Source organism: Heteronotia binoei, chromosome 15 (genome assembly GCF_032191835.1).
Source record: "Heteronotia binoei isolate CCM8104 ecotype False Entrance Well chromosome 15, APGP_CSIRO_Hbin_v1, whole genome shotgun sequence".
NCBI lineage: Eukaryota > Metazoa > Chordata > Lepidosauria > Squamata > Gekkonidae > Heteronotia > Heteronotia binoei.
Window position 1 is genome coordinate 66,418,421 of NC_083237.1, and position 23,523 is coordinate 66,441,943.

Below are 23,523 nucleotides of genomic sequence, written 5' to 3' on the forward strand. Positions count from 1 at the left end.
TCTTCCAGTCTTGTGGGACATCCCCAGTCCTTCAGGAGGTCTTGAAGATGATGGACAAAGGCTCCGCTAGTTCTTTAGGAGATTCTTTAAGCACTCTCGAGCGCACAGTGTGCGGCCCAGTGCAGCCAGGTGCCTCTCCACAATTTCTCTGTCCATATCGATGAGCCTCTCAGGCATTCTGTTAAGTCTTCCACCAGCTCTAGATAGGCTCGAATTCTTCTTCAGGGAGAATGCCAAGGCAAAAAAGTCATTAAGCTTGTCTGCTTTTTCCCTGTCCTCTGTCATAGCTTCTCCTTTCCCTCCCAATCAAGCCCCCTCCTCACATACAACGCCACTCCACCTGCTCTTCTGCCCTTACGGTTTTTCTTGAACTAGTACCCATCCACTACCACATTCCAGTCATGAGAATCATCCCACCAAGTCTCAGTAATCCCTACTATATCATCACCCTGTTTGCAAGAACATAAGAGAAGCCATGTTGGATCAGGCCAACGGCCCATCCAGTCCAACACTCTGTGTCACATAAGAACATAAGAGAAGCCATGTTGGATCAGGCCAGTGGCCCATTCAGTCCAACACTCTGTGTCACATAAGAGAAGCCCTGTTGGATCAGGCCAATGGCCCCTCCAGTCCAACACTCTGTGTCACAGAAGAACATAAGAGAAGCCCTGTTGGATCAGGCCAACGGCCCCTCCAGTCCAACACTCTGTGTCACATAACAACATAAGAGAAGCCATGTTGGATCAGGCCAATGGCCCCTCCAGTCCAACACTCTGTGTCACATAACAACATAAGAGAAGCCATGTTGGATCAGGCCAATGGCCCATCCAGTCCAACACTCTGTGTCACATAAGAACATAAGAGAAGCCATGTTGGATCAGGCCAACGGCCCATCCAGTCCAACACTCTGTGTCACATAAGAACATAAGAGAAGCCATGTTGGATCAGGCCAGTGGCCCATTCAGTCCTACACTCTGTGTCACATAACAACATAAGAGAAGCCATGTTGGATCAGGCCAGTGGCCCATCTAGTCCAACACTCTGTGTCACATAAGAACATAAGAGAAGCCATGTTGGATCAGGCCAGTGGCCCATCTAGTCCAACACTCTGTGTCACATAAGAACATAAGGGAAGCCCTGTTGGATCAGGCCAATGGCCTATCCAGTCCAACACTCTGTGTCACATAAGAACATAAGAGAAGCCATGTTGGATCAGGCCAACGGCCCATCCAGTCCAACACTCTGTGTCACATAAGAACATAAGAGAAGCCCTGTTGGATCAGGCCAATGGCCCATCCAGTCCAACATTCTGTGTCACATAAGAACATAAGAGAAGCCATGTTGGATCAGGCCAACGGCCCATCCAGTCCAACACTCTGTGTCACACAGTGGCAAAATTTTTTATATATACACTCACACTGTGGCTAATAGCCACTGATGGACCTGTGTTCCATATTTTTATCTAAACCCCTCTTGAAGGTGGCTATGCTTGTGGCCGCCGCCACCTCCTGTGGCAGTGAATTCCACATGTTAATCACCCTTTGGGTGAAGAAGTACTTCCTTTTATCCGTTTTAACCTGTTTTAAGAGAAGCTCAAGCTCACCCTTCGTATTATCCATACTTTGGGCATTAGTATATAGGCACTTGTAGCCTCATACTGATGACTTTGTTTGACCTTATCTTCCCCAGTTGGTTGCCTGGTGATTGTTCTACATTATGATCCCCATGTTGGTCGTCATCTTCTCCTTGTGGCATCAGTTTAAAGCTCTCCTAAATGAAGTTCCCCAGGTTCTTTCCAAAGATTTTCTTGAGAGGTGAAAGCCATCATGTGCTAGTAGTCCTTCTTTAAGAAAGCTTATTTCATGATCCCGGAATCCAAAGTGCTCCCTCCGGCACCGCTATTGCAGCCAACAATTCACTTCAAGTATGGTCTGCTCTCGTTACTTTCCTCTTCTTTTGACGGGAAGGATAGTTGAGAAGACCACCTGTGCCCCCTGTGCTTTCAACTGCCCCCCAAGAGCTTCATAGTCCTCCTTAATTCTCTCGATGGTATTTGTGGCTGTGTCATTCATTCCCACATGGACCATCACAAACAGGTATTGATCACTAGGTCTGATCAGCTTCAGCAGTCGATGTGTAATATCTTGAATCCTAGCTGCTGGCAAGCAACACATTTCTCGGAGAAGAGAATCAGGCCCGGACACATGATGTTCCATACCCCTGAGCAGAGAGTTCCCAAAAAACCACCACTTTCCATTTCCTTCCACTTCCTCATTGTCCCATGCCCTCTTCACTCCCTCTTCCAGGTCCTTGTGGTTCCTCTTTTACCCTTGTTTCCATCACCATTTCAAGTGCCTCAAATCTATTCTTGAGCTCTAGGGGACTGGAGCGTTGTCGCCGTCGACATCTTTGGATACGTACCACAGAACTGAGTGGAGGCTCAAAAGGTAGATCAAGTTTTCCTTCTCTTTGAATGTTTTTATCATGCCTCTGCTGAGCCCCCAAGGCTCTCGTGCCTTGATTTCCTTGTGGTAATCCTCTCCTCCAGGCTCTGAATCTACTCCTCCAAAAGCCTGACTGGCAAGTGTAGTCCATCCTTTCTTCTGGGAGGAAAACAAACGTGGCACAGTCCAGGCAGGTGACTGGAAAGGCACCGTCTGCTGACACTGATGCCTTTTCTAAGTATATTTCATGAGTAATCTGAGCAGTTCCAGGTCCACAGGCTAAGAGCCACAGGCCAAGAGCTTGCATCTCTGGCAAGGAAGCCTTACACTGCAGAATAGAAGCCTTACACTGCAGAAGGCAGGGCCAGCAGCTATGCAAAGTACACCCACATAAGCAAATTACAGCCAATCACAATCACACCAGGCCACAGAGACAGCTAGAATCACTCTTGTTCAAACAGCCAGCACCCTGCAACAATTTACAAACAACCACACACTCTCAAACACTCTCTTCACACACACAGTACTCTCAGCTAGATCTCCTCAGCAATTAAGGAAAAGAAAACGCTTCCCCCTTCAGCACCTCTTCCCTTAATGTTTCTTACAGCTCAGCTGAGTCAGGACTGTCTCTGGCAAGGGAGCAGCCTTTGCATGGAGAAGAGCTCCAGCACGGCCAACTAATATGATCAGGCAGGAGATGACCTTTGCCTACCGCTCATTTATAGACCCCCACCAATTCGCTGATTGGTGGCTTTAAATAGGGGGGGAGGCAGATTGGCCACTTCTGCCACCTGGCTGCCTAGCAGGGTGGCAGCAGAAGCAGCCCCAGTCTCCCCACCCCCATTTAAAGATCCCCCCACCAGGGGCACGGGTGGGGGGGCAGCCTGGGGTGGCAAAAACCCCAGCCCCCCTCTTCCAGTCCATGGAAAAATTGTCTTCCACAAAACCAGCCCCTGGTGCCCAAAAGGTTTGGAGCCACGGACCTATCAGATTCTTTCAAACGGAGAAGCTGGGGACTGAGCCTGGGACCTTCTTTTAAAGCAGGTGCTTCATCACAGAGCTACAGCCCTGCCTCAATTCCCAGTCAGTCAGCTTTCAACCCAATAGAAAATAATATAATTTTGTGGTTGGAGAGCCAGTTTGGTGTTGGAGAGCCAGTCTGGTGTAGTGGTTAAGTGCGCGGACTCTTATCTGGGAGAACTGGGTTTGATTCCCCACTCCTCCACTTCCACCTGCTGGAATGGCCTTGGGTCAGCCATAGCTCTCGCAGAGCTGTCCTTGAAAGGGTAGCTGCTGTGAGAGCCCTCTCCAGCCCCACCCACCTCACAGGGTGTCTGTTGTGGGGGAGGAAGGGAAAGGAGATTGTGAGCCGCTCTGAGACTCTTTGGAGTGGAGGGCGGGATATAAATCCAATATCTTCATCTACCTCACAGGGTGTCTGTTGTGGGGGAGGAAGGGAAAGGAGATTGTGAGCCGCTCTGAGACTCTTTGGAGTGGAGGGCGGGATATAAATCCAATATCTTCATCTACCTCACAGGGTGTCTGTTGTGGGGGAGGAAGGGAAAGGAGATTGTGAGCCGCTCTGAGACTCTTCGGAGTGGAGGGCGGGATATAAATCCAATATCTTCATCTACCTCACAGGGTGTCTGTTGTGGGGGGGGAGGAAGGGAAAGGAGATGGTGAGCCGCTCTGAGACTCTTTGGAGTGGAGGGCGGGATATAAATCCAATATCTTCATCTACCTCACAGGGTGTCTGTTGTGGGGGAGGAAGGGAAAGGAGATTGTGAGCCGCTCTGAGACTCTTCGGAGTGGAGGGCGGGATATAAATCCAATATCTTCATCTACCTCACAGGGTGTCTGTTGTGGGGGAGGAAGGGAAAGGAGATTGTGAGCCGCTCTGAGACTCTTCGGAGTGGAGGGCGGGATATAAATCCAATATCTTCATCTACCTCACAGGGTGTCTGTTGTGGGGGAGGAAGGGAAAGGAGATGGTGAGCCGCTCTGAGACTCTTCGGACTGGAGGGCGGGATATAAATCCAATATCTTCATCTACCTCACAGGGTGTCTGTTGTGGGGGAGGAAGGGAAAGGAGATTGTGAGCTGCTCTGAGACTCTTCGGAGTGGAGGGCGGGATATAAATCCAATATCTTCATCTACCTCACAGGGTGTCTGTTGTGGGGGAGGAAGGGAAAGGAGATGGTGAGCCGCTCTGAGACTCTTTGGAGTGGAGGGCGGGATATAAATCCAATATCTTCATCAACCTCACCGGGTGTCTGTTGTAGGGGAGGAAGGGAAAGGAGATTGTGAGCCGCTATGAGACTCTTCAGAGTGGAGGGCGGGATATAAATCCAATATCTTCATCTACCTCACAGGGTGTCTGTTGTGGGGGAGGAAGGGAAAGGAGATTATGAGCCGCTCTGAGACTCTTCAGAGTGGAGAGTGGGATATAAATCCAATATCTTCTTCTTAATAAATTATATTATAATAATATATTATACATGTTATATATTATATATAATATATAAAATAATATAATGCAGGTGTCAAGGCCCAATTATTCCAAGAAAGAGATACTTTGTTATTTCAAATAGATGCTTTTATTGGAATTCAGTTGATACTTCACTGACATGGTCAGTGAAAAGACTGAGGAAATACCAGCTACACAATCACTATATAGGATAACATAAACTGTTACTAAATGGCGGTAAGATTCGAACCTAAAGGTTACCAGGTTAACATAACACAATAATTCTATAGTACAAAGCATTCTATCAGGGACCTGCGAACAGATAAGGACTCTGAGAATCAGGGAGGGTAACATCTCACATTTATTTATTTATTTTTCGTATTTATATTCCGCCCTCCCCGCCGGAGCAGGCTCAGGGCGGGATATAAATACATTCCACAGCAGACACAACAGGAACCATCCAGGGCAATAAACAATAGTATGCCATATTGCCAAGCCAGCTAACCAGTAAATCACAGAAGGCCTCGAGCAACAATTTAGAAAGAAAATGGAGAGGCTTGACAGCAGGTATTTAAAGTGACAATGAATCTGAGTCATCCCCCTACACTTTTTTCTTGCACTAAGAAGAAGAAGAAGAAGAATTGCAGATTTATACCCTGCCCTTCTCTCTGAATCAGAGACTCAGAGCGGCTTACAATCTCCTGTATCTTCTCCCCCCACAACAGACACCCTGTGAGGTAGATGAAGATATTGGATTTATATCCCGCCCTCCACTCCGAAGAGTCTCAGAGCAGCTCACAATCTCCTTTCCCTTCCTCCCCCACAACAGACACCCTGTGAGGTGGGTGGGGCTGGAGAGGGCTCTCACAGCAGCTGCCCTTTCAAGGACAACCTCTGCCAGAGCTATGGCTGACCCAAGGCCATTCCAGCAGGCGCAAGTGGAGGAGTGGGGAATCAAACCCGGTTCTTCCAGATAAGAGTCCACGCACTTAACCACTACACCAAACTGGCTCTACATAAGAACATAATAGCCGTTGATGGGTCTCTGCTAGAAATAACTTACCGGCCCCAACTGATGGCCCGCTCCATAGGATCTGACTCTGGCAGGTGGTCCCCAGAAAAGCTGTAGATCTGAATCCGATAGCCACGGTCATGTCCCCACCTATTGGTGCTGTTGGCTGCAAAATAGATATGCCTGGGGAAGTCATCATGAAGGCGGAAGGCGGCCTCGTTCTCCGTGTCCAAGCGTTTTCTTTTTAGCCTCATCTGGTGGATCTCTTGCTTTTCATCCCAGGGGACGTTCACTTTAGTATAGGTCATGTCATTGGTCACCAGAGAATTTTTCACACCTAGAGGTCAAGGACATAGCGAGAAGGCATTCAGGTAGGCTGTTCTACTGGCCTGAAGCAAGAGAACAGCATTTGGAACTAAGACCAACGAAGTTTTATTCTGGGTATCAGCCTTATTGCGTCATGCACACTTCTTCAGGTACACTGAAAGAGAAGTCACCAACTATTACATATAAGTAGTGGCTGAGGAGGATGTTGCTAGGAAGGAACGAGAAAACTGAACAGGAAGCATGAATGAGCCCTTTTTGCGTAAAGCTATGAGAAAATAATTGACATTCTAGGCCCTAAAAGGAATAGGCGGATTGAGGGAGGGCGCTTTCTACCACTTGCATATGCAACCTGAAATATCACAAAAATATCACATGTAAGGAAAAAATGAATATGGGCAAATCAAGAAGCAAGAGAGAGAGTGGCATCATGCTGGAAGTTGTTCAAAAACAGCTATGAAGTTTCATGCTTTAAAAATGAGCCACAAAGAACTCCAATAATTTGCTATGTATAACTGACCACCTGAGTGATCCAATAAGGTCTCCCAACAGCATGCTGCCTTCTCTTGTTATGCTTTCAGAGCGGGAACTGGATCCCAGAGTCTGCTGGCCTTATTCCCCCATTTTTGGGGGAAAAAGTGATCTACTGGAATCCCTTATTTAGTTTTTATTGACTGGAAATCCTAATTGAAGATTTTGAATTGTGGCATTTGTATGTGCTTGGGGGTGGTTTGTATAATTATTATCTTCTTTATATTGTAAGCTGTCTTGAGGAGGGAAGGAGGCATGGCAGAGCCCGATTTCAGACGCTAAGCAGGGTCAGTAAATAGCTTGACTTCAGAGATCTGAAAGAAACAACACATTTATTTTAAAAATTAAGATACCACAATTTAAAACCACCTCTGCTTCTCCCTTGCCTTGAAAGCCCCTTGCATCATGTCATCTGAGACTTGACAGCACTTCTGACATGCGTTGAGTTTTCCAAGGTAAAAAAGTCATTTGTAATTGTTTTGAATAATGGATTACTGTCATTATTAATATAATACATTATGAAGGGGGAGGTCAAAGCTCCCTTTGTAAGATCTGACTTTAGGAAGCTTTGACTCTTGGAGTGCATATCCCAAAAATCTTGTTGGTTGCTCGTGGACTCAAATCTAGCTCTTCTACCATAGACCAGCATGGCTATCCTCTGAAACTCTCCCCTTCCTTTCGAAACCAAAACCAAATCAGATCTAGTCCCTTCAAACAAAGAGCCAGTCATTGCTTTCTTTCACATCTTGGATGTAGGAGCTACTTCTGAAGCATCCAAGAGGCATCTTCTGGGAGTGCCCATTCAAAAGCAGCTGCCTCTGTTGCAGGATCCTTGGCTTGGAACATCCAACTCTGTGCGCAACTTAAGTCCATTTTGTGATTGGTATCATGACTACTGGGCCCCTCCTTTACAGAGATGTCGAGCCACCTTGAAATCCCTCCAGCTAGAGGCCACACAGCATCCACTGCCAATTAATTCTTGAATGAGTGAAGTACATTTTTACAAGAACATAATGTGAATCTCCATTTGGGGAGGGACGGTGGCTCAGTGGTAGAGCATCTGCTTGGGAAGCAGAAGGTCCCAGGTTCAATCCCTGGCATCTCCAACTCAAAGGGGTCCAGGCAAATTGGTGTGAAAAACCTCAGCTGGAGACCCTGGAGAGCCGCTGCCAGTCTGAGTAGACAATACTGACTTTGATGGACCGAGGGTCTGATTCAATATAAGGCAGCTTCATATGTTCATATGTCTAAGGGGAGTGATGGTGGCTCAGTGGTAGAGCATCTGCTTGGGAAGCAGAAGGTCCCAGGTTCAATCCCTGGCATCTCCAAAAAAGGATCCAGGCAAATAGGTGTGAAAAACCTCAGCTTGAGACCCTGGAGAGCCATGAATGGGGCTGTGGCTCAGGGGTAGAGCATCTGCTTGGGAAGCAGAAGGTCCCAGGTTCAATCCCCGGCATCTCCAAAAAAGGGTTCAGGCAAATAGATGTGAAAAACCTTAGCTTGAGACCCTGGAGAGCCATGAATGGAGCTGTGGCTCAGTGGTAGAGCATCTGCTTGGGAAGGAGAAGGTCCCAGGTTCAATCCCTGGCATCTCCAACTCAAAAGGGTCCAGGTAAATAGGCGTGAAAAACCTCAGCTTGAGACCCTGGGGAGCCGCTGGCAGTCTGAGTAGACAATACTGACTTTGATGGACCGAGGGTCTGATTCAGTATAAGGCAGCTTCATATGTTCCAATATCAGGATCTAGTACTAGGAAAGACACTCTTTTTATGACTTCAGAGGGGGGAACCTTGCTCCTCCATTGGTGTGTGTGTGTGGGGGGGATGATCTCCTGCAATCACAGCCACACATCCAACCTAATTTCAGATGCCTCTGTGACCTCCCCAGTACTGCCAAGAGCCACCATGGGCCCGTGGACAAAGGTTCCATCTCCCCATATATGACCCTGATCCAAACCAAATATAACTAAACAAACAAATCACTTGGCTTGCCATTACCATTTATCTATAGTATAAGGAAAGGAAAGGTCCCCTGTGCAAGCACCAGTCGTTTCCAACTCTGGGGTGACGTTGCTTTCACAACGTTTTCATGGCAGACTTTTTACGGGTGGTTTGCCATTGCCTTCCCCAGTCATCTACACTTTCCTCCCAGCAAGCTGGGGACTCATTTTAGTGACCTCAGAAGGATGGAAGGCTGAGTCAACTTCGAACTGGCTACCTGAAAACCCAGCTTCCGCCGGGGATCGAACTCAGGTCGTGAGCAGAGCTTAGAACCGCAGTACTGCAGCTTTAACACTGCGCCACGGGGCTCTTATAGTAATAAAAGAAGTAATAAAATAAAATCTATAGTAATAAAAGTCCATGCTTATTTATCATGGGGATCCAAAAGGGCTTACATCATTCTCCTCTGCTCTTATTTTGTCCTCACAACAACCCTGTGAGGTAGGCTTTGAGAGTGTTCGGCTGGTCCAAGGTCACTCAGCAAGCTTCCATTGCAGACTGGGGATTCAAACTTGGATTTCCCAAATCCTAGTCTGACACATTATCATGGTCAGCTTTGCCACGAAACAAGCCCTTAATTCTCCGATTTTCATGAATAGATCTCTAGTCCTTCATACTTCGGCCACCAAATGAGAAGCGAGCACTCACTGGAGAAGACCCTGAGGTTGGGAAAGACTGAAGGTAAAAGAAGAAGGGGACAGCAAAGGATGAGATGGTTAGACAGCAATGAAAATGAATTTGAGTGAATTTAGGAGGACAGTGCAAGATAGAAGGGCCTGGCGTGATGTGGTTCATGGAGTCACAGAGTTGCACTCAACTGTGCGACTGAACAACAACAAAAAGTCTGACGCTTTAACCACTACACCACATGGGCAAGCATAACTCATTAGAAAATAAAGCTAAGAGACTCAAAATTGACACCAGCTTCAGGAAGATTCTGGGATTTCCATGGCCAAAACTGAAAGGCATGGGAATATCCTGGCCCAGGTGAGACAAACCACTGCCACACCATGCTATTTGCCACAAAAAGTAAGGGTCTCTATGGCAGGCATAACATATGAACATATGAAGCTGCCTTATACTGAATCAGACCCCTGGTCCATCAAAATCAGTATTGTCTTCTCAGACGGGCAGCGGCTCTCCAGGGTCTCCAACTGAGATTTTTCACACCTCTTTGCCTGGACCCTTTTTAGTGGGAGATGCCGGGGATTGAACCTGGGACCTTCTGCTTCCCAAGCAGATGCTCTACCCTTGAGCCACAGTTCCATTCATGGCTCTCCAGGGTCTCAAGCTGAGGTTTTTCACACCTATTTGCCTGGACCCTTTTTTGGAGATGCCGGGGATTGAACCTGGGACCTTCTGCTTCCCAAGCAGATGCTCTACCACTGAGCCACCATCCCTCCCCTGCTCTCCAGGGTCTCAAGCTGAGGTTTTTCACACCTATTTGCCTGGACCCTTTTAGTTGGAGATGCCAGGGATTGAACCGGGGACCTTCCGCTTCCCAAGCAGATGCTCTACCACTGAGCCACCGTCCCTCCCCAAACTCAGAAAATAGTGTTACATGTTTGAAGCCAGCCACCTAACCCTGGAATGATGGTGGAAGTTACAATGCAAAACATGAAGGAAACTGGAACGTCTGAACTAATAGGTTATCTTCATGACAGAGAGCTTAAGAGCTTAAGAGAGCTTTTAAGCAACCTGGCATGCTGCTCTAATATTCAGATACCCAAGAGGTTGCTGGATGGCACACTCTCAGTCAGACTTACCTAACAAGGCTGTTGTGAGGATAAAATGGAGGACAGGAGGACAAAGCACTGCATATGGTATTTGTTTGAAATTTAATTTTTTAACGATATTTTTAAAATCACATATTTTGTCATACAGCAAAGTAGTTTTTACAAAGAGATATTAGATCTTCCACCAGCACAATTCAGTGTCTAAACTAGGAGTTGTCATTTCTGTCCCACATAGACACTAAAACAAATTAAGGTTGTATAATATAGTGGGTTCTATGCATCGATGAGGCGAGGGGGTAGTGAAGAGCAGCGCGACCGGAGAGCCAAAGTGAAGTTATACTTCAAGTGCCCGGGGCGGGGGGGGGGAATCACATTGCCAGCGAATGCCCCAGCAAGCCGAAGGAGCCGCGGACCTCCACACCTCTGAAGGTGGAGGCTAAGAAGAAAGCCGCCTGCAGCGGAGCCCCAATGGCCAAGGCCAAGTCAGCGGTGCTGCAGTTCCACGAGCCCCCAAGGATTTGTAGAATCTTTCGGGCTCAAGTGCTGTGTTCTACTGGAGAAAGCTTTTCTTCCAGACGTTTCGTTCTCAGCTGCGGAGAACATCCTCAGTGGCGTTGCAGCCGGAGCAGGCATTCTGACCTTCTTGGCTGCTGTGCATTGAGGCCAGGGCTGCTGGAGAGCTGCTATTTCTAGGCTGGAGGGGGTGCAGTGAGAGGGCAATTGGTTTGTGAATGTACCCATTGTTTGGTGGGGCTTCCTGGAAGGGTGGTGATAAGGAAACTGGCTGTGGAATGTGACCATTGCTCTGTGTTGATTGCTGGGAGGGTTGGAAGGGGTGTGAAGATAAGGAAGATGGTTGTTGATTGTGCTGATTGTTCTCTGGAATGTGCTGGTTGTTCTGTGACCTTCTGCAATTTGTAGTCTGTAGGGTGTTTTGCAGAGCTGGATACCAAGAATGGAGGATGGAAATGCCTTCTGACAGGAACTGACAGGAATTAGCGTCAAAATGCCATCATTACTGTCAGACTAAATTATATAATTTTAATTACATTGACTGGTTTTTAAAGAATGTTAAATTTAAATGTTTTATGGTTAATTCAAAGTTTTATATTATTATTGTATTTGTATGAAATGTTGTTAGCCGCCCTGAGCCTGCCTCGGCGGGGAGGATGGGATACAAATAAAATTTTACTTACTTACTTACTTCTTCCTTTCTGTTAAAGTTGTGCTGGTGTTTGTAAATCTCAATAGCTTCTCTGTTCAGAAGCTATTCTTCTTAATCGTGGATGCCCTCCACTTCCTCCCGGGCCGCCATTACAGCACTCCGCAAGGTTTTCGTCACCCAGGGGCTCCCAGACACTCTTGTCTCAGACAATGGGACCGCCTTCACTTCAAGAGAGTTCCAGGACTTCTGTGGCTGGAACATAATCCAGCACCTCAGGTTAGCCCCCTTTCACCCGGCCACCAATGGCCAAGCGGAAAGGATGGTGAGGTCCACAAGAGTACCTCTGCCACATCATCCAGGGGGATTGGGAAGCCCACCTCACTGAATTCCTGCTATCCCAGCATGCCATTCCCTGCACTGCCACCGGCTGCTGCCCAGCCGAGCTCCTCATGGGTGGGCAGCTGTTGACACTCCTAGACTGCATGCACCCCAATCGGGTTCCAGACCTGCAAGAGATGCCCGACACGATCAGAGTGGCCAGGGGTTTAGATACGGGGGGCTTAGTGTACGCAAAGAACTTTGGGGGTGGCCCAGCATGGCTTCCGGCCAGAGTCTCCAGGATGTTGGGGTCAGTCATGTACGAGGTCACCACCAAGGGGGGTTCACTATGTAGTGACACATAGACCAACTGAGGTCACGGGAGGCACCCGGGGACGAGGTTGAGGAAGACAGCGGGCTGCAGGACTCACCGGCGGCTCCAGCTCTGACAGCCCCCAGAAGGGACGCGGTTGCAATTCCGACCCCCAACCTTCTGCCGGAGTGGGACACATCTGGAAGCCTGCGACCGCCAACAGAAGCTTCTGCATCCCCTGCCCCTCCGTCCGCCACGCCTGAAGTGGCCGCCGCACCGCCATCCACTCCAGCACCCAGGCGGTCAACAAAGGAGTACCGCAAGCCGGCGTACCTAAAAGACTATGTATGTTAGCGCTCATGAACTAGGAGGGGAGGAATGTACCGTAATGTATGTGGACTTAAGTGAGAACTGAAGGTGTGTTCCTGCCTGGCTCATTGGAGCCAGACGACCAGAGCTTGGGGACTAAACCTGCTGCCCTGCTCCAATCACGGGCCCCCTACTGGTTTAAATGGACCAATCAAATGCTTGTGTGGGAACGCAGGTATGTGGGCCCAGTTCAGCACTCTTTCTTAAGAGACATGTGAGGTGGGCTGGTACTCCCATCTCTTTAAGGACTTGCCACAATTTGTTGTGATACATACAATCAAAGGCTTTAGTGTAGTCAATGAAACAGAAATAGACGTCTTTCTGGTACTCCCGTGCTTTCTCCATAATCCAGCAAATGTTGGCAATTTGATCTCTAATTCCTCTACCTCTCCGAAACCCAGCTTGAACTTCTGGTAGTTCCCGATCGACATACTGCTGAAGCCTAGCTTGTGGAATCTTTAACATGACCTTGCTGGCATGTGAAATGAGTGCAATGGTGCAATAGTTTGAATATTCTTTGACATTACCCTTCTTTGGGATTGGAATATAAACTGACCTTTTCCAATCCTGTGGCCACTGTTGCATTTTCCAAACTTGTTGGCATAATGTGTGCATAACTTTAACAGCAGCATTTTTTAGGACTTTGAACTGTGATACCATCATCTCTACTCACTTTGTTGTTAGTAATGTTTTCTAAGGCCCATTTGACTTCACACTCCAGGATGTCTGGCTCAAGGTCAGCAATTTCAGTGTCATGATTGTCAAAGACATTGAGATCCTTCTTGTATAATTCTTCTGTGTATTCTTGCCACTTCTTCCTGATCTCTTCTGCTTCTGTTAGGTCCATACCGTTTTTGTCCTTTATCATGGCCATCTTTGCACGAAACGTTTCCTTGATTTCTCCAGTTTTCTTGAAGAGATCTCTTGTCCTTCCCATTCTATTATATCTCCTTGCTGTTCTCTGGAAATCTGCATTCAACTGGGTGAATTTTTCCTTTTTGCCTTTGTCTTTCACTTTCCTTCTTTCCTCAGCTATTTGTAAAGCCTTATCAGACAGCCACTTTGCTTTCTTGCATTTCTTTTTCTTTGGGATAGCGCTGATTGCTGCCATCTGTACAATGTCACGAACCTCCATCCCTAGTTCTTCAGGCGCACTGTCTATCAACTCTAGGTCCTTAAACCTATTCTTCACCTCCACTGTATATTCATAAGGGATGTGATCAAGGTCAAACCTGAATGGCCTAATGGCTTTCCGAGCTTTCTTCAGTTTAAGCCTGAATTTTGCGATGAGTAGCTCATGATCTGAGCCGCAGTCAGCTCCAGGTCTTGTTTTTGCTGACTGTAAGGAGCTTCTCCATCTTTGACTGAAGAGCATATAATCAGTCTGATTTCTGTGTTGCCCATCAGGTGATGTCCACGTGTAGAGTCGCCTTTTAGGTTGTTAGAAGAGGCTGTTCACTATGACCAGTTTGTTCTCTTGACAAAACTCTTATTAGCCTTTGCCCGGCTTCATTTTGTTCTCCAAGGCCAAACTTGTCTGTTGTTCCGGTTACCAAAATTTTTGGCAAACATTAAATCCCATGTCAAACCCTCGGGAACCCAGACCACCTCTGGCATTTCTTGTAGGTCAGGTGCACGGTCCTAGTCCATATGGTCTAGGAGAGTGGCTATCCTTCAGTCCACTATGAGTTCGGCCAGGCTGCGGCCGGTGACAGTACTGGGAATGGAGTGTTGTGGTAGAAGGCACTTGGCCAAGTGGCCTTCCCAGTCCCCCTGGATGATGCAGCAGAGCGATTCCTTGGTTGTCCACACCATCCGTTCCGCTTGGCCATTCGTAGTGGGATGAAACGGGGCCGATCTAATGCGTCTTATTAAGTTGCAGCCACAGAAATCCTGGAACGCGGCCAAAGTGAAGGCTGTCCCATTGTCTGAAACTAGTGTGTCGGGCAAGCTGTGGGTGGCGAAAACCCTGTGCAGGGCCCCAAGGGCAGCCTGTGTGGATGTGGAAGCTACCAGGACAATCTCGAGCCACTTCGACTGGGAGTCTACGATAAGGAAGAATATTTGCCCCTGGAAAGGCCCCGTGAAGTCCAAGTGCAGGTGGGACCAGAGGTTGCAGGTGGACTCCCACTGATGAGCCGGGGCTCTCAGCAGGGCTTGGCGTGTTTCTTGGCATGGCTGGCACTGAGCTACCCAAGCTTCAATAGCCTCATCAGTCCTGGGCCACCATACATAGCTGCGGGCCAGCACCTTCATGTGCACGATCCCTGGATGGGTTTCGTACAACGCAGTGAGGATGTGCTGTCGCAGCACCGGACGTACCACCACCCTGCTTCCCCATAACAGACACCCCTTGTGCACAGATAATTCATTCCGGCAGAATGCAAGAGCAGTGAATTCTGGCCCCACCCGGCCTGTCGGCCACCCCCTCCACAACCAATCCAAAACGCGGGAGCAGCGTGCAATGTGTCTCCTCATTTCTGGAGCAGCATGCAATGTCCTTGGCATGCATCGGTTGGTCCAGCAGGGACTCTTAATGCCGTGATCTGGTGTGCCAGGGTCAGGTCGGAGTCCATGGAGGGCAGCATTAGGTGTCGGCGTGGCCTCTGGCCTTCCCTGAGCAGTGCTGGAGGCCGTACTGATAGCCCGCAAGGAAGATGGACCCGCGGAGACAACATTTGGGATGTTTGGCGGTCAGGGGCACATAATCCCAGCAGGGGTTTGTGGTCCATCTGTAGTGTGAAGGTCCGACCATACAAATAGTTATGGAATTTTTAAAACCCCGCCACTATGACAAGACCCTCTTTGTCTATCTATGCGTAGTTGCGCTTGGCTTTTTGCAAGGTCTGTGAGTAGTAGGCTACTAGAACTTCCCAACTGTCTGGTAGTACATGGGCCAAGACTGCCCCCACTCCATAGGGAGAAGCGTTGCAGGCCGGTACGACAGGAAGCTGCTTGTCAAAATGCGCTAGCAAGCTGTTGGATGTTAAAATGTCCTTTACCGCTGTAATGTACCAGAGCTGGAGACGTTGGTCGGGCAACATACTTTATTGGAGGTACATCACACACGAGAGAGGGAACACGCGGGCCGGGCCCCGCTTATAAACACTGCCTGGAACAGCCTCCCAGACTGGCCAGTCCAATCCTGGCCAGTTAAACTTCCCGCCACTGATGGTGATAGGCGGGTGCTTAGCGTGCTGTGTGGAGTTGCCTGGGGCTACCCCAATCGCCTCTGCTGGCCACGCTGGCTTAGACTAGCGCTCTTGCGTGATAACAAAATGGTTGCCATCGTGTGCTAATGCAATACACTACAACCACCTGAAAGGCAGCTGCTTGCCGGCGACCCCAAATCCATGGCGCCCTTTTGTCCAAAAGTCTATGTAAGGGCTCCGCTACTGCCACCTTGTGGGGAAAGAAGGCATGGTAAAAATTGGAGAGGCCTAAGAACGCTTGTAATTTGGCCTTGTTTCTGGGGACCGGCGCCTCACAAATGGCCCTTATTTTATCTTTAGCGGAGTAGATGCCGTCCTCATCCACTGTGTATCCCAAGAAATCAATAGTGCACACACTTCTCCTTCTTGACTTTGAGACCCGCCCCATCAAAATGTTGTAGCACAGCCCGGAGATGCAGGGCGAATTCGTCCTCGGTGGATGCGGCAATCAGCACATCATCAAAGAACAGGGATACCGTTAAGAAGAGAGTCCATTAAATTCTGAAAGATCCTCAGAGCCACACAGACCCCAAACTGCAGTCGCTTTACCTGGAACGCCCCCTATGCATCACAATGGTTTGGCCTCCACTGTGGCGTGCCCATCAGCTGTTGGTATGCCTGTGCCAAGTCTAGCTTTCCAAAGACTATTGTCCCCGCGATGGAAGCCAGCATGTGACTAACCACTGGAACCGGATATGCATGTCCTCGCGCCGCCTTGTTTATCGTGCATATGTAGTCTGCACATATGCGGATGCTTCCATTAGGTTTGACCGGGATCAGAATGGGGGTCTCCCATTTCGCATTAGCGATTGGCTCTAGAATCCCTTGGGTCACTAGGCAGTCCAGTTCTTCTATTTTAGGTCTCAGGGTTAGGGGCACTCACCTGGCCTTCAGCCTTACGGGCTGCACATTGGGGTTCAGATCTAGGATTACCGTGGGGCCCGTGTATGTTCCCAGTGTGCCGTTGAAAATGGAATTGAGCTCCTCACAAACACTCTGAAAGTCCTTCCTAGTGAAGGCTTGATGGATCTCTGTGACCTGGATCCCCAGGGCCTTGAACCAGGACCGTCCCAACAGACTGCAGAGGTCCCCTTCCACCACGATGAGGGGAACCCTACCCATGAATGGTCTGTATTTTACATGATCCGGCCTCACCTCAAACACAGTGACCTCCCATTTTTGGACCGTGCATGGGGATGGCTGTAGCTGGGATTCCTCCCCTGAGCACAGCTGCCAGAAGGTACAGGCAGAGATAACTGTCTGGCCCGCCCCGGAATCTACTTCCATCTGGCATGGCCTGCCTTCTATGCACACAGTCACCTTGAACTTATCAGGGGGAAGGCATGGGAAGTTGACATAACTGATCCCCCGCTGTTGTTAGCACCTGAATGTCTTCCATGAATGCGACCTCGTGGCAGTGGCCATTTTTCGGCCGTGTAGAACTGCCCAACCTATGGTGCGTCATCTTGGAGCAGCAAACTCGCACAAGATGGCCCGCCTTGCCGCACACGTGGCAAACTGTGTCCCAGAACCTGTATGAGAGGCACTCGTGTGGCTCTCTGCAGCTGGTGCAGGTCTTGGGGCTTGCCGGTTCCGACGCACGTGGCTGTGGCTTTTGCTGGCTCGCCTGATGTAACTTGAGGGCATCGTCCCCTTTGGAGTTGTCCGACACTATTGAAGGCAGAAGCTGGTGAGCGCTGGCAACCTGGCGGCGGCCTTTCTCTTTGCTTGCATCTTCAGCTGCTGTGGCGATCTGAAGGGCCTTTTCCAGGTTGGGGTTGGCCTCCATTGCAATCTTCTGGTGGGCCTTCCCGTCCCGGAGGCCGTGAGTGAACTTAGTGAGCAGGGTATCTTCCCATACTCTGCCTTCATGCACAATTTACACAGGAATGCGAGGTAGTCCGCCACAATCTCATTTGGCTGTTGATTCCTGTAGAGGAACTACAGCTGCTGGGTGAGGCATGTTGGCTGAGGAGCGAAATGGCCGTTCATTACCTTGATGATCTGGTTGTAGGAGGATGTTTCGAGCGTTGCCGGCATGAGCAGGCTCTCTGCTAGCCACAAGGTCGTGATGCTGCAGGTACTCAGCAAGATGGCCTTCTTCATCTCAGGTTCATCCTCCTCAATTCTTTGGGCCACGAGGTGGTACTTGAGTCGTTTGACCCAGGATTCTCAGACCTTGGGCTGAGCCGTGTTGAATTTTAGAATGTAGCTCTGCGATCCAGGAGCGGTGGCCATGATCGAGCTGTGTGGCGCTGTCTGTTGCGCAGCAGCACTGGAGCTCAGTGCGCTGGGTGATGCTGGTTGGCTCTGGGCCTCGCTCATCCGGATCCCATCCTTGTCACCACTATAATATAGTGGGTTCTATGCATCGATGAGGCGAGGTGGTAGTGAACATCAGCTCTTTATAGAATCAGCATAGTAAAGGCTAAGCATGAAACTCAGGAAATGGCCAACGGGGCCCGAACTATATACAGCTCTGGGTTCCCGCGGAAGCATGGTATTGGGTCATTCAAACCGTCCAGTTTCCTGTGATTGGTCCTGGGCAGCAGGTATAGGGATCCTGCTGCCCATTGTTCCCAGTTCCCCAATGAGCTCCAATGAGCTAGGTTGGAATACCCTCAATAGTCCCAGGTCTTAAGTTCCCATACGTAACAGGTTGCATTTCCATGCATGAAAAAGATGGAGGAGGGGAGAAGCATGCATTAACAACTTCATTAGACCTTTAAGACATCCCCACTTCTAGTCATAATATTTAAAAAGATTTGTTACCATACCATACCATAGCATAGCATACCATAGCATACCACATCACACCACACCACACCCAATGGACTCTGTTCTACTGCTTCAGGTCAACATGACTGCCTACCTGGATTTAAGTATTCCGTCACCAAGTAGTTTTGTGATCCAGAAGTGAAAATAAAGGAGAAGTTGGACCCAAATAGAAATTAGGTAGACAGAGACAGAAATTAATGTGAAAACTGTGGCAGAGAGGGAGAGAAATTAAGGAAAAGAGAAGGAAAGGTCAAGTGCTCTGCAAGGTCTAGCTGCGCTGGATGCAAGGAAAGGAAGAGAGAACATATGAACATATGAAGCTGCCTTATACTGAATCAGACCCTTGGTCCATTAAAGTCAGTATTGTCTTCTCAGACTGGCAGCGGCTCTCCAGGGTCTCAAGCTGAGGTTTTTCACACCTCTTTGCCTGGACCCTTTTTTGGAGACGCCGGGGATTGAACCTGGGACCTTCTGCTTCCCAAGCAGATGCTCCACCACTGAGCCACAGCCCCATTCATGGCTCTCCAGGGTCTCAAGCTGAGGATTTTCACGCCTACTTGCCTGGACCCTTTTTTGGAGATGCCAGGGATTGAACCTGGGACCTTCTGCTTCCCAAGCAGATGCTCTACCACTGAGCCACCGTCCCTCCCCAACATATGAAGCTACCTTATATTGAATCAGACCCTTGGTCCATCAAAGTCAGTATTGTCTTCTCAGACTGGCAGCGGCTCTCCAGGGTCTCAAGCTGAGGTTTTTCACACCTCTTTGCCTGGACCCCTTTTTGGAGATGCCGGGGATTGAACCTGGGACCTTCTGCTTCCCAAGCAGATGCTCCACCACTGAGCCACAGCCCCATTCATGGCTCTCCAGGGTCTCAAGCTGAGGATTTTCACGCCTACTTGCCTGGACCCTTTTTTGGAGATGCCAGGGATTGAACCTGGGACCTTCTGCTTCCCAAGCAGATGCTCTACCACTGAGCCACCGTCCCTCCCCAACATATGAAGCTACCTTATATTGAATCAGACCCTTGGTCCATCAAAGTCAGTATTGTCTTCTCAGACTGGCAGCAGCTCTCCAGGGTCTCAAGCGGAGGTTTTTCACACCTTTGCCTGGACCCTTTTTTGGAGATGCTGGGGATTGAACCTGGGACCTTCTGCTTCCCAAGCAGATGCTCTGCCACTGAGCCACCGTCCCTCCCCAAAGAAAGAGCATGAGGCTGGCTTCAAGGGTCATCCACGCTGACCTGGCTCCCCCAAATTCTGCCTCCTCAGTTGGCAGTCCTACACATCCCAATGTTGTACGGCTTGCACAGTGCTGATCCCAGAGTCATAAAACATTGACCGAGCAGTTTAAAGAAAGTAAAACGGTGGTTAAAACATATGGGGTAGGGACCAGGTTCACTTTACAAAACTGAAGGGAACTCTGAGGAGAAGACAGACAAGCTAGAGATTCATCAAGCAAAGAACTTCTGGAACAAGAGAACTGGCAGAAAGGCCTTTGATTAAACTAGGCGCAAAGAGTCTATTGCTATCCTCTCTTCCTGCTCACATTAATGATCGTGCAACTTCTTGGTGTCTCCTTGGATGGTGGCAATCCAGTCCATGGATATAGCAGCCAGCTCTGGAGATTTTGGAGATGGAGTCTGTGGAAGGAGGGGTTTGGAGAGTGGCAGGAGCTCACTGGGGTTTAACACCACAGTCCACCATCCAAAAGCAAGGGAACTGACCTTTGTTGTCTGGAGATAAGTTCTAACTTTGGGAGATCTCCAGGCCCCACTTAGACATTGAATCTTATGTAGCCTCCTCAATATGTGTTTCCAAACACATAATACACTAAGCACAGAGTTCTGTGTCCACAGAAACCAGAATGGCATAAAAGTCACAACCAGAGCTCTGGCTTTATGAACCACACAGGCTGCTATTGTTGGGACCCACAGTGCTCTGCTGAGGGCGAAGCCTACGGAAAGTCTGGCTCAGCTTCAGGGGTGGATTTATTAGCCATAAAGAGGAAGGTAGCCTGGATCTCCCTGTTCACCTAGGCCAATCAGCCTAACACGGAAAATTACTTTCGAGGAAGGCCAAGTGCTCTCTTGAAGAACCTTGTTCTCAGGTTGGAGGCTTCTGTATGGGGCAGAAAGCAAGAGCCTACTTAAGGCCCAGCTCCCCACAATTTCCCCATATCAATAGGATAACACTCGCACTTTGTGCCTGCCCCCCAAACCTGTGTCCCTGATCAATGCTCTTCTAAGCAGTGCAGTCTTGTGAGCAAAAAAATTCTACTTTGTGAGCTACTGTCATTAAAGTTGTGAGCTGCTGGAGAAATTAGTTTCCTCTGGGCCATCCTTCCTGAGCAAAGGAAAAAAATGTGTGAGCTAGAGGCTAAAAAACTGTGAGCTACCTCACACTAACTCAGCTTAGAGGGGACGCTGCCCCTGACGATGCTAAATGTCACTGAGCCTTCAGTGCATCGCAGGGGCAGTACACTGTTTTAGCACAGCAATTATGGTAACAAAGACTCAGCAAGGTATAATGTAAGCTGCTACAGGGACCATGCCATGTCCCAAGACTCAAAAGCCTTTCTCATTCTAATAATAAATAGTAATCAAAGATTTCAGGTTTTCACGGCTGGCAACATCATTAGGGTTTGTAGAATCTTTCGGGCTCAAGTGCCCTGTTCTACTGGAGAAAGTTTTTCTTCCAGACGTTTCGTTCTCAGCTGCGGAGAACATCCTCAGTGGCGTTGCAGCCGGAGCAGGCGCTCTGACCTTCTTGGTTGCTGTGCATTGAGTGAGGCCAGGGCTGCTGGAGAGCTGCTTCCCTTCCAGGAAGCCCCACCAAACAATGGGCACATCCACAAACCAATTGCCCTCTCAATACACCCCCTCCAGCCTAGAAATAGCAGCTCTCCAGCAGCCTTGGCCTCACTCAATGCATAGCAGCCAAGAAGGTCAGAGCGCCTGCTCCGGCTGCGACGCCACTGAGGATGTTCTCCACAGCTGAGAACAAAACATCTGGAAGAAAAACTTTCTCCAGTAGAACAGGGCACTTGAGCCCGAAAGATTCTACAATAGTAACATTAATTAAATGTTCTAACAAATGTGGATGTAGGAATCCCTAGACATACAGGAGGACACACATTAAAAACAAGAAAATACAGCTGTAAGTTTCATTAAGTAGGCAGGACTACATTTCCTGGGGGGGGGGGGGCAGAGGAGGAACCAAAAAAATGAACGTACCACCAATATCCATATCCAGTTTGTAATTAACATTATGAGTATGGATTGCTCCCAGTGCCATCGCTTCAACTCTGTTCCCAAAATCTGCAGCATCCCCAAAGAAGGAAGAAGTCTGAATGTACCCGCTGGCTTGCACCCTGATGCCAACAACTCCATTTTGGTGAAACACAAAATCCCAGATGTAGTCATAATTACTCATTACAGAGATGGACCTGAAGACTAGAACTGAATCAGCAGATGCTCCATAAAACGCGGAGGCTAAGTGGTCGTAATGGCGTCGTATTGGAATCTCAGCATTTTGTTCAAAGATACAGATAGAGTTTTTGTGGGTGACGGGTCGTGAGGAATCACGTAAATAGTGCCCATCCAAATAGGTTGCTAAATAAGGACAATCAATGCCCCGGGTGAGGGTGACAGCATATTTCCCAAGGGCATAGCTTAGGTCCATGAACCTGGAAATCATTAGCCCTGGACTATTGGACCCGTAGAGGGCAGATGCATCTTGTACACTTAATTCATAGACTATCCTCTCACCCTTAAACCTAACGTCAAAGATACGTGGTCCTCTGTTGGCTTCCATTCCAAAGGCAAAACTCCATGACATGAAGGTGACCTGGTTGTTCCGGATGCAGTAGCGTGGACCACGAGGTTCATATTGCAAAGGGCCTGGCTGCTTGGGTGGGACTCTTGGTTTCAATGATGAATACCCCCCATCTTGAGGAGACTTCTTTATTTTGGCCACCTTGACTCTCCCCTTGTTGAATTGTCTTTCAAGGTCTTCCATGTTCTCAAAGTACTGTCCATTATAGAACACATTCAGCACTTTCCACTCAGAAACATTCAAGCTGCTAACATCAATTTGTAGCTCCAATCCAACTGGATGCAAATAAAGCCCAGCGACATTCTGGTAAAGACGCATCCAGACTTTCCTGTCTCCTGATTTAAATCCTGGGGGCACAGTAGGGAGCCCCAAATGTATAGTTTTATCATAATCAAGTACCCAGCGCATGAAATTTGAAGCTTTAGGATATTCCTTGGCTATGAAGAGAATGTTGATTTTAACTAGGTCAACACTCGAAAAAAATCTTCGATAATACGGCAGCTTCCCTCCATACTTCTGCACTGTGATGTCTTGGTGATATCTTGGCTTTGGAAGAGGACCCACTATGTATTCAGTGATATTTGGGTCCTTTTGCTTTCCAAAGTGGACCACAGCCAGAGCTTCTCGTGTAGGTTTTCTCCCTTGGTGATCCAGGAATTCCAGCACCTCTGCTTTGGGGGGAAGATGAAGAACAATGGAATAAATGCAGTTGTCTGATGGCTTGGCTCGAGTGGGCTCCACTAAAGGCACTCCGAGGTTCTTCCATAAGTAGCTCTTCACTTGTACCATCTCTCCTGGAGTTAGATCAGCAAAGACCAAGCTTTGTCCATCTTGGCCTCTGTCCTTCAAACACAAATCCTGGTGCTGGCTCTCACAAACGGGGGGCTTCTCTTGTCTTGTTTGGAATATCCAGCCTAAGATTAAAGCCATTGCTGTGCATATAGCTAGGAGCGCGCAAACCAATTTCATGTTTTCAGCATAGCAGGTTTCTGGGGTTTGTAAAGCAGTTAGGAGAATG

At 48.6% G+C, this 23,523-nt stretch overlaps 1 protein-coding gene across 1 annotated transcript in view; it reads right to left on the bottom strand.

Annotated features, from left to right (window-relative positions):
• LOC132584078 (membrane primary amine oxidase-like) overlaps positions 1-23,503 on the bottom strand; it is a 37,071-nt gene extending 13,568 nt beyond the window's left edge. The window contains exons 1-2 of the mRNA XM_060255872.1: positions 21,905-23,503; positions 5,975-6,260 (exon numbers count right to left, since the gene is read on the bottom strand). Coding sequence (XP_060111855.1) covers positions 5,975-6,260; positions 21,905-23,474 — 1,856 coding nt within the window. The 5' untranslated portion in view covers positions 23,475-23,503. The remainder of the gene's footprint in view (positions 1-5,974; positions 6,261-21,904) is intronic.
• Positions 23,504-23,523: the final 20 nt, after the last annotated feature.